The sequence below is a fragment of the Stegastes partitus genome, unplaced genomic scaffold (assembly GCF_000690725.1).
Source record: "Stegastes partitus isolate 25-593 unplaced genomic scaffold, Stegastes_partitus-1.0.2 Scaffold25, whole genome shotgun sequence".
Lineage (NCBI taxonomy): Eukaryota > Metazoa > Chordata > Actinopteri > Pomacentridae > Stegastes > Stegastes partitus.
This window is the reverse complement of record NW_007577756.1, coordinates 1,182,093-1,193,456: the sequence shown is the minus strand read 5'-3', so window position 1 is coordinate 1,193,456 and position 11,364 is coordinate 1,182,093. Positions and strand designations below refer to the sequence as shown.

Sequence of the window (11,364 nt, the reverse complement as noted above, 5' to 3'; positions counted from 1 at the left end):
ATTATCTCCCTATTATCGCACATATGTTCTGTTATAATTAGGCTTCTCCCCCAGTCATTTCAGAGGAGTGGATCGCTGACAGTGACCGGCAACGTCGATACATGCTGAACAACCTAAAGGTCATGCAATTAGAAACGCTAATTCCGTCTGTGTAGGTTTAAAGAACTCTTCTCCTCTGTAGGTGCTGCAGCTAAGGATTATTGTCATCATGAATTTGCCAAATAATTCAACAATTAATTGTCAGCATGGTTAAAACTGCTCTTTGCTCAATCCAGAAGTCACACACATCCTAAAATATTCAATTTACTATCATAGAAAAGATAGAAACTTTTTTTTCTTGGCATAAAACTTTCAGAATTATTTTTTATTATTTTGTTATTGGGTTAATTGTTCCTGCTGTAGTTCTCTGTATGTTAATGTTCTCTATTATTGGACTGGGTGTTGAAATGAGGGATACATGTGCTTCAGGACAGAAAATGTGTCACGTTTCAAACATTAAAAAACAATCCTTTTTTTGTTTATTTTTTAATTCCAATCTTGCTCCGAGTCAGAACTTTGATTCATCTTCGTGGCATTATTTTAATGGATGTCAACAGGCGACAACATGACACAGCCCTGTAGTTCACCACAGACCTCAGTGTTTAGTACACGTGTATAAAAACGGCAGTAAAATGAACAAGCTTGGAAATAAATCTTCTGTGCATCAGGAATCTGACATGATTTGGAACAATATTTTCCCAAATATTGATTTTTTAAATTTATTTTTTTCGAAGTGCCAGAACGGACAAAAGGCCTGCTTGATGAGATATAACAGATTAGATGAGACATTTATAGACTGAGGCCACGACTTTATGAAATGTTTGCTCCACTTGCAGCGAGCGGCTTTGTTTCTGCGACACTCTGTGCTGTGGGTGAGACACTAAAGTCCCTATTGTCTGAGTCAACTTGACCTGACCTAGCTGGTTAAGCTGAGGCATTGTGAACAGCAAATCGCTTCAACTAGGGGGGTAGCTGCTTTGTGTGGCTACGGGGAAAATAACCTTATAAAAAGCCCATACCCATAGTTAATGCAGAGAAAGACCAGTTTTGTCTGTGGAAAAAGCTCTGTTTATTTCCAACTGCCAGCGAGAAACACAACCATTGTCTCGGTGCACCGTTCTGACTCCCTTGGTGATCTGATCCTTCCTTATCCATTTAGCAACACTTTTGGCATTTCTGGGTGTGCACACGCATACGTCCAAGTTTCTCAACACTTTGTGAGACGCAGACATATGCCTGCATATGCATGTGTTGGCAATAAAGTCATCCCAATTCTTGCAGGAGATGACAGTTGTGAAATATCTACAAACACGGTGCCAATCAACAACTTGCGCTCTGGCCTGAAGCCCGCAGCAGTAAAAGTGGTGAGAGGGCCAGACAGCGCTTAGCACAAGCTCCTAATCACATCTCACCACTCGGCAGGCCTGAGCTTGCACGTCGCAGGTACTTGTAAACTCCTATCAGTCCTCCTCTTCGCACCTAATGTTGCTCTCAGTGTCGCTCTTCGCCAAGTTGATCTGCAGACAGCTTTAATTTAAAAATGTAATTAACTGCGCCACAACACAACCTCCGGCGAGCGCTCGCTGCTTGTTCCCGTGATCCAAAACAAAAACAAACAATGTGATGGAAATGAGGTCAGCAGAATCCACCTCGCTTTGCCATGTTGTGGAATCAGAGCCGGCTCTGGTTCTGTGTAGACCCGGTTTCTTATACAGAGATATGAGTCGACCAGCAGATCAGACTGGGACTCTGGAGCGTTTTAATCACCCTGTAATGTTCCCTTTATTCTACAGAATCACACGTTCAGAAGATCTGCTGTTTTCAAATAACAAATTCATGCCTTGTAAATCTTGATTAACACCAGTCGTGGCTGATCTGTGTGTGTGTGTGTGTGTGTGTGTGTGTGTTGACACATACACACACACAGATCAGCCGTGAAAACCATCAAAAGCAGAATTAACTGGTGGTTTAGTCCAGACCAGTCCAAACTTGTATGATTGTCTGAACTGGGCACAGTTCCTGTTTGTGGTCTCCCACTGACTACCGAGTGGGCACAGAAGGGGGGCAGCCTTTTTTCTCCCCATAGGCCCACTGCCACCTCCTCATTTCCTGCTGGACCTCGCTCTCAGACACCTTCCTGACTCTAATTACCACAGCGTTAGTTGTAGTTCCAGCAGCAGCAGCAGCAGCAGCAGCCGTCCTCCCCGACAGCACCTTATCCCTGCAATGAACCTCGCCGCTAATTGTTCCATTACATCAACAATAACGCATCTTAAGAAGAACAAAAGAAAAGAAAAAAGGAAAAGACAAAAAAAAAAAAAAAAAACAGCACAGAGGTAGGGACTAACTTGACATGCTAATTTTCATTAACCCTGATCTTCCTGTTCTTTCATCATCCGCCCTCCTCCCCGTCGTCTTGCTCATACAGGGTGGCGAAGCACTCAAATTATCCACAAGCATTCCAGCTATCACTAATTATCCAAAGAGTTCCTCATTAGGCTATTTCAAATCCAACCTTAGATCAACACTTACTCAGACCTCGGGGATTCTTGATTCCCAGCAGCGGTTAAACAAACAATCAGTTCAAAGGATCAGGTATTCTACTTTAAGAGGAGGAAAAAAGCCAAGGGTAAACAACTGCTCATTTGAAAAGGAATGACTGCGGAGGATCTCTGGCATGGAAGCCCCGATCCATATTCATTTTGCTCAAATACGTTCGATTTCTCTCTTAAATTGGGGTCATTAAGATATGAAAAGGTCTAAATACGAGGGTGTTAACTTAGCCAAGACAAAAGCTGGAGCTTTCAGCCGCCTCTGCTCAGTGTTGCCATGTCTTAAAGCTGTTAAATCAATATTTCATATTAACAATGCACTGCATTTGACTACCTGTATGGAAAAAAGGAGGCCCTTGTAGTAAAGAATGCACAATAAATTAGCTGTGGTTGCCCTCAAATCTATGGCTACTCTTATAGCATCTGATTGATTTGGTTGGAACGCAACTTTACTGTTTGGGTTCGGTCCTGTGGATCTCATAGCGTTGTTTTGGCTCAAAGCAGGAAGGTGTTTTAAGCGAGAAAATCACAAAGAGTATTCCAACTATACAACTTCAATGACCGTTAGCAGCTAGCCTGTGAACAGAGTGGAGCACGTAGCAGCTAAAGACTCAGAAACTTTCCTCTGGAGTTGGGGAAAAGACAAAACAAAGCTTTAAGAAGAGTCAAATGTCAATCAGTGAATGCTAACATGTATGTGGAGGGGCGACTGTTTGCCGACACATGAGCTACATCGATGTCAAGACGACATACATGTTCTGCTTACAGTTTATTTCTGCTGTCTTGAAGTGACAAAAGCTCTACATGGCACAGAAGTGACTCCCGTAAGGAGGGTGAGGACCCCGACAAGTGGCCGTGCGATGATGGAACAATCTTCTTCCTTGTGAAACGCTGTCACGTTGGCCAATTAGGTCGTTTTTAAATTATTCACATCTAACAAGCGGAGAGATAAAAATCAATCTTCCATTGGACAACTTCATAGTTGGAAAGCCTCATAATCAGAGGTCGTGAGCAAACGTACAGCTGTGGTTGAGCAACTTCGATGTGACACATGAAGTAAGTCAAGTTTGAGCAGAGGACACATTTTCCGTTAGTTTGGGTGAATACTTTATACCCACGAGGGCCACAGCTCAAGAACGATGTGCTTGAAAAGGTGTTTGCAAAGTGCATTGTCCTTTGTTTCCCCTTACAGAGGCAGACCCAAACAGCGGTTTGTTCCTGAGAGAGTCGCCGCTCCTCTCACCAATCACAGTCCTAATGTGCAGTAATTTCAATTGCTTCTCAGCCCCCCATCCTCCTGAGCACACTCCCTTAATGTCAGAGCTGTGCTCCATGAAACACCAGCAGAATTTGAGTCTGTCACTTAAAATATAATGCCGTCAGATCTGTTACTTTAACCTTGAAGCAATTAGCTGTTGCTGAGCCGTAATGAATCCTGACATCACTCCTCTGTGATGAAACCCCTAATTGCTCTGTAAAAATTGAAGCTTTTGACATCACTGCTGACAGACTTTTTTCTTCTTGGTTGTGCGGTCGCATGTGACGGCGCCTGGTTGAAACTTGAAAGGTAGCGGAGCTTCTCTGCCATCAGCTGTCCTGTCACTTGACAAAAAGAGAAGAGGGAAACTGGCTGGATTTGCTGAAATGATGAGGCCATTTAAACTATGATATGTCGCAGCTATACGGCATCATTCAGCCGGGACTGTTGCAGATGTCCGTGCTAGTCTGGGCTCAGCCGTGAGGTGGGTGTTTATCAGGATGACGAGTGGATGGCTTACAGCCTCCATGTCAACAAGTCTGTTCGCTGGTTACTCACTGCCATTAACAACCAAACTTTAGGAGCATATCTAGGCAGGAAAGGACAGAAAGAAAAAAAACTATTCATCAGAAATACTTCCTACCACTAATTTACCATTTCAGCACAGAGGAACTAGACGAGACACGTTGCCAGGTCAGGAAATAGCAACTGTTTGCGGTTAAAGGATGTTTTTATCTCACATTAAGTATTTTAAAATAACTTTGTGCACAAACTAGTATTAATTTCCTCGAGTTAAATATAACTATAATTGATCAATATGTCCAAACTAGACAAGTGATCTTGAAGTAAACTCATTGTTTTTGGCTTATTTCATCACAACATCTGTTTGGAAGTTGATGGAAAATATACAAAATGCATCTTTAATGACACCTAACAAGCTCAGTATCCAAACTAAAGCAATTAATACAATATGAGAAATTAAATGTTTGATGTGTGTAATACTGAGGGAGGCCAAAGCTTATCAATCTGCTTCTTATAACCTGTTATTGTCTCCATAAACATGAGTCATATTTGATCATACCTGCAAATGTTTCAGCATTTATATTAATGCTTAAATAAGTGAGATTTATGTGCGTCTTCTGTTAAAATATTTAAAGGAGTTGCACTTAAATATTACATTTTGGGACACATTAGTGGGTAAAATGTGTGTTTTTTTAAAGCGTTATATTGAGAGCTGAGGAAATAGTCACTAATGTACCAGCTGAGAAAATATCAAGGCTGACCATTTCTCAGGTTGTGTTTTTTTTTTAACTGAGATCAGTACATAAGCGCGACCAACTTGACGCACGTTTGAATGGAGCAGCTCCTCACCCTGAGCGCGTCCCTCTGAAGCTACAATCTACAGTTTTGTAGAAAGAAAAAAAATGTCATCTGCCTCGTGAACCATTATTATTATGCAGAGGTTTAAATTCTCCTGCAGGCTCCTTAATGAAAAGGGGGCTGCTGCAACGCGCATTTACGCACAGGCGCACACACACACACAGCAGCAGTAGCAGTTTATAACGAGATCTATAAGAGAAGTTAGCGCGGACAGTTTTTTGGGGGGGGGAAGGTGGGGTAGGAGAGGTGGGGGGTTAAATTTGTGTTTAGTGAGTGATGTAGGAGATGTGATAATGAGAGGCCAAGGAGAGCAAGTGTTACCTCATTATTGTAATGAAAAAGATATCCCACCATTACATCAGTTGGAAAAAGTGGCAATTAAAGTGCCCAACAAGGTTCCTTGAGGCAAGAAGAAGAAGAAGAAAACGACTCTCTAAAGCCCATCTGTTCTGGATAATATGCGCCATGTAAAAGAAAAGGCCTAATCCTCTTTATTCAAGTCTGCTGCCCTTTTTTTTTTACATCACTGATTAGGTTTTCTTAAGTATTGCTCATCTTCATCACACACACACACACACAAAAATCCGCTTGCGAGTCTAAATAATAATAATATCAAATATTTCAGAAATTGCACCGAAAAAATATTATATTAATGCACCTGTGATAAAAACCTCATCCAGCACATTAAAAAAAAAAGAATTTCACATTCATACTAGCGGCTGACTGAGCCCATGACAAATGCAAAATATTCCAGTCGTGTGCGTAAAATAGAAAAATCTGATTACAGCAACGCCTAAAAATTACCAGGTAGTAGGAGACGGTAGGAGCCTATTAATTCAGTGCTGCTGTACGGCTCAGCCTATTATTAATGAATTGGAAACAGCCCGCACAACCGCCGACACCCCACCCCTCCCACCCGCAGAGTGCAATAAATAAATAATGCCGTAGAAGTCATGCATATGAACAACATGCGTCGGCACTATACTGCAGTAATGGCCACGAGCTGCAGGGTCAATATGGTAGGCTAATATTTTCCAACACTGGCGATACAGGCCAGAGCTGCGATCGCTGCTTTTACAAGGCCGAGAAGGGAGCGACCGTAAACAGCCTCCAAAAAAAAAAAAAGAAGCAGAAAACTCCTGCAGCCCCGACGCGCGATGATCCACAAAACCCTGAGATTTTAATGGATACTGTATTTAGTGGAATTACTGTGATTGCGCAGCGAACACTCGAGCCAATAATAACAGTAATTCCGCGGCCTGTCTGCGCAATTACGGTTAAATAAAGGAGGCGCTTTTAATGTGTGTTGGGGAGTCTTTAACGGCGGTGTCCGCGCAGAAAGTGAAAGCAGCGGGAGCGGGTTTTCCTCTGAGAGTCCACAGAGTGAGTGACAAGCAGCCGGATTAAACAGGCGACATGAACGTGTTCAGAGCATCAGGACGCAGCGAAACTTAAGCCTGCGTTTTTGCTGCGTCCGCTGGCAAAGTGACACTACTTGGGCAGTTTTGTGCAGCCTCTGTGGTCACTTTTCTTAGAAGGACAAAAAAAACTTGATTTAAACGGTTGGGTTTTTTTTTTCTTCTTGCTCAGAATAAAAATATTAATAAGAGCAAAAACAGCCGTGCGTAAATGTCGAAAGCAAAATGGGAAATAATGTGGCTGCTGAAGGTTTGCATGCATTCCTTGTTTTTTTATATTCCAGCAAAGTCTATTTGGCTCACAGTAATAAGCAAAAAAATAAAAAAATAAAAAAAGTAACCCAAACAAACAGGCCCCGAGGCGTTAATTCACACCAAGCGCCCCCTCGCCATATTCTCCCGGGTGCGCGCTTAGAGGAGGCTAAATAAAATCAAAGTCTTTTAATAACATTTAAATCCAGACCGGCGCTCGTATTTGTTTAGTTTTATTTTCAGATGGCCACTAATGCAAAAAAATAAAAAATAAAATAAAATCCTAAAAGTTAATTTTTTGAAGCTGGTTTTTCCCCCTAAAAAATAAATAAATGATGCAAAGCTTCAAATGACACCGAGGTCACAGGAGATTATTTTCGCCCAAAACTTCCTGAAACAAGTTCACTAACGGCTATTGGTTATTGAGAATGAGCAGATTATCAGCACTTTTTTTTTTTTTTTTGCTCCTTTCTTGCAGCCTTCTTGTCCTGATCCTGCTGCACTGCTCGCTCACGCTGAGAAATTCAGGTTTATTGTCTCGCTGCGCTCCCAGGGAACAGCTGCTAAGCCAAGGCCACATTCCCAGTATACCCAGTCTCATCCAAAAACCATTCATCCCCACCACCAATCAGCTGCTGCGCATCCATATGCATATGTGCTGGTAAACATAAATATAAAAGGCAGTGGAAGCTGACCTCCAGTCGGGTGATCACTGGTTCTGTATCTTCCCATTTAGACACCATATGCTGCTGCTGTAACAAATTATTTACCTTGATCCACTTATGGCCACAAAATCACGTCAGCTTGGAAAATCCTGACGCGTAAATGTGGGTCAACGTTTGGAATAAAGTGAAGACAAGTGGAATTTTGCATATTAACTGAGAGAAATTGTTGTTTTTCAATTTTGGTTTATGGAAGTTTTTTTTTTTTTTTTAGAAATGAAATTTGTTTCAATAGAAGCCTCTACAATTCAATTAGTATCATTACTTCTTTATTCATTCAGTTCTTCTCCATCTAATAAACTTTATAAGTTTATTTGCTAATGTAAGTGTATTTGTACAAAAGACAAACAAACAAACAATCAGACATGAGCAGTCCTCGCTGGGGCCCCGCACACACAGTCTGTATCAGGGCCTATATTAAATACCTCCTTTACTTCTGTAAAATGTCTTTAAATGTGTCTTTTTTTGAGGGAGGGGAATGGGGGGGGACAGAGAAGGAAAAAAAAAAAGAAGTCCTGCAATGTGGGTTCCGATGCAGTTACTCACATCACGTGTTCAACCAGCTTTTTGTGGTCATCGTCTTATTTGTTTTTTTGCGCGTTTTTTTTTCTATCGCGGGTGCGGCGTGCCGGGCATCGGGTTGGACAGGGGGTTTAGAGCCGGCTGCCCCCCCGGCCCAAGGCCATGAATGAGCACCCTGGGGACTAGAGGTCTCTGGAGGCTCGGGTGCGGCGTGGAAGGAGTCCGGTACATACTGCTGTACATGGCTGCGGCGGCCGCGGCTGCCGTCGTGCTGTCCACGGTGCCCAGCAGGCTCGGGTGGTAGAAGTAGGGCGACGGGAACATTCTCTGTAAGGCCGAGTAGTTTCCTGCTTCAGCCAGCAGCTCTAATCCCACCGCCGTTTGCCTCTTCCACTTCGTCCTGCAACATCGGATCAAAATACAACAGATGAATTATTTAAATCATCTCAGCTCTCCTGCTAATTCCCCAAACGGCCCCTTTTCATTGGTATGCAGAGGCCTAATTATAACAGGCACGAATATATGCTTAAGGTTTAATTAGGGGAGGGGAAGGAGAGGAAAAAAAAAGAAAATATGTTTCAGTCCAAACTTCTTCAAGCTTTACTCTCCTCGCACCTGTGCAAATATATTCTATTTAATATTAAAATGAACTTTTAAAAGTGGCACAAAGACTATTTTATGAACTCATTTTAGCAGAAAACGTGCAACATAAATAGTAAAGCAGAGCTATTTGTGACACATCCAGGCAACAAATACATGCACTGATTTATTAATTGTTTACATATAATTCAGGCCTCAAAAACCAAGAAGTTAAAAAATTACAATTTCAGAAAATCTCACTTGTGAGGATAAAAGCAAATTTTTCCTATTAAATATATTTTTGAAATGTCATCATGTGATTGTGCATCAATGTCAGCTTCACATCTAGTCAGGAAGGTTGTCTTTTCAAGCTAAATATAATTTTACAAATAACCAGTGAATTAAAATAAAGGTTTTACATGCTGTTGCACTGGTTGGTTAGAAAAGGGAAAGAAAAGAAGATATCAAATAGAAATATAAGCGTCAAATTTAAATTAAAGTGGATGGGAAAATATTATAATTCAAGAAGAAAATTAGATGAATGTGAGAGACAAGAAGGTTTTGTTTTGTTTTTTTTAATGGTGTCATCTTTAAAATGATGAGATCTTCCACATGCTTCCAGGTGATAAGTTTTGGGTTTTTTTTACAGGAGCAAAAAATAAAAATCACTCCATTTACGCACTTGAATAGTGGGAATAAAGCTGGTGGCCTACCGTCTGTTTTGGTACCAGGTCTTGACTTGTGTGTCTGTCAGGTTGAGAGCCGCTGCCAGGTCCATGCGGTCCTGCACGCTGAGGTATTTTTGTCGCTCAAAGCTCCTCTCCAGCTGGTTGAGCTGGTGGTCGGTAAAGGCTGTCCGTGCTTTGCGAGGTTTTTTCGTGCGCACCGGTGGACTGTCTCTGCTACTGGAGATTTCCCGGTCACCTTCTTCTTTAGTCCCTGAGCGCAAAGCAAATGCGAGTGAATGGTGGTTAAAACCATCAAGGCCTATATTTAGAAGTTTCCTCACACAGCATCCCCCCTCTCCAAAATAATAATAGTAAAAAAAAATCAGCCTTTAAATATTGTGGGAGGTAAAAAAAAATAACAAGCACACCGCAGTTTGCTTTTAATCAAAGTTTGCTCCAAAACTTGTACAATTTCTGCCAACATGTGTGGCAGAAGCAGGAGCAATAAAAGAAACTTGTGGTGTATTTGTCATTTGAAGTTTTTTTTTTCTGTCTCTCTCTTTCAGAAAACGAGAAATCAATATATCAATCCATCTCTATTTGTAGCTGTGTTTCAGTGCGCCATGATCCCCCCTCTAGGAAGAACAATAATCTCTCTAATTGACCCACTAGGGAGGCCCCTCGCGCGGGGAAAATCACCAGGCTTACATCTGTTTTCACATCTATTAGACTAATAAAGGAGGCAGGAACTAAGACAAAGAATCCCTCTCTTCTTGTTGTTGTTGTTGTTGTTGTTATTATTATTATTATTGTGTTGATCAGACAGGTTCTACTAGCTGTACTTTCTGCCTATTTCAGAGTCCTGACATTTCCAACCAGCAGCTTCTCTCAGGTAAACAACAGCTGATGTGATCTTACCGTTGCATTTCATTTCACTCTGAATGTCGTCTCTTTTGTCCAACTTGCTCCTGTTCTCGTCTTGTTCCAACTTGGGCCTGAAGCCGTCCGGAGCCGTGGCACTTTCTGGTTTTGGCGTGTGATGCGGTGAGGATACACTGGTGCTGTAAGGTGCGCAGGCTGCCAGCGGTTTACTGTCGCCTAAAATGTCTTTGATTAGAAACGAGGAGGTGGCAGTCCTCGGGGCGCAGCCGGCCCCGCCGAGCGGCTGCTGCTGCTGCGGCTGCTGCTGCTGCTGCTGCTGAGGCGACAGCGGCAAACTCTGCGGCTGGTTGTGGTGATGGTGGTGATGCTGAAGGCTGTCCTGGACCAGATGCGCATCGGCGCCGTGCTCCATGGTGACCGAGATGGGGGACGAGGGGGCCGTTCCCACAGTGTCTATCTCCGAGCATGGCGACGGGGTTGCCTGGCTCCTGAAATCCGCTGTCCTGCTGTCGCCGAGGCGAAAATCTCCGTTCATGAGCACGGGGTTGCCAGAGTTAGAAGCGCCGGATAAAATAGTGTCTATCCCAAAACTCGACCCGCTGGATCCTTCCATATTAAGAAAGGAGGGATGAAGTCTTCATAACAACAGTGAGCTGCTGCTCCTCCGGTGCAAATCACAAGAAAGTCAGCAAAAAAAAAAAAAAAAAAAATTAACTCGGGAGTTAGAGTGAAGGGGGAAAAAATTAAAAAGTGTTGAGGAATAAACCCAGGAAAGAAACAAAATCCTCGTTTACAGGCGGCTCAGGCAGCCTATGGTCCAGGGTGTTACATTCAGTGAAAACGCGCAAAAGCAAAGTGTGGGTAGTCCACGTCCCTTTTTGTGTTATATTGAACTTTGTGTTAAAAGTTGAGGCGTATAGAGAGATATACATAGGGCTGACTCCTCGACATCAGGCTCCCCCTTTTTGCTGCTAATCGCTCCAGTGTTGCTCTACAATGACTTCCTATACTGACGTCACGGCCCACGGCGAGGGGGAATTAATATTTTCTCCTTTATAATAAACACTCGACGCCTTTTTCTCTCTCTCCCTC

General features: G+C 42.6%; 1 protein-coding gene across 1 annotated transcript; it reads right to left on the bottom strand.

The window, feature by feature from the left end:
- Positions 1–8,230: 8,230 nt before the first annotated feature.
- On the bottom strand, positions 8,231–10,885 carry barhl2 (BarH-like homeobox 2). Its single transcript, XM_008297231.1, has 3 exons — positions 10,309–10,885; positions 9,436–9,661; positions 8,231–8,543 (listed from the first exon to the last, which is right to left on the bottom strand). The coding sequence occupies exons 1-3, from the start codon at positions 10,883–10,885 to the stop codon at positions 8,231–8,233; spliced, it is 1,116 nt and encodes a 371-aa protein (XP_008295453.1).
- Positions 10,886–11,364: the final 479 nt, after the last annotated feature.

Excerpts from the sequence above, each read along its gene's own strand:
- barhl2 (XM_008297231.1), bottom strand. The coding sequence starts at position 10,885 with ATGGAAGGATCCAGCGGGTCGAGTTTTGGGATAGACACTATTTTATCC. Across the intron at positions 9,662-10,308 it reads GAGTGAAATGAAATGCAACG|GGACTAAAGAAGAAGGTGAC; the intron begins GTAAGATCACAT and ends CTTTGCGCTCAG. Across the intron at positions 8,544-9,435 it reads ACCTGGTACCAAAACAGACG|GACGAAGTGGAAGAGGCAAA; the intron begins GTAGGCCACCAG and ends CCGATGTTGCAG.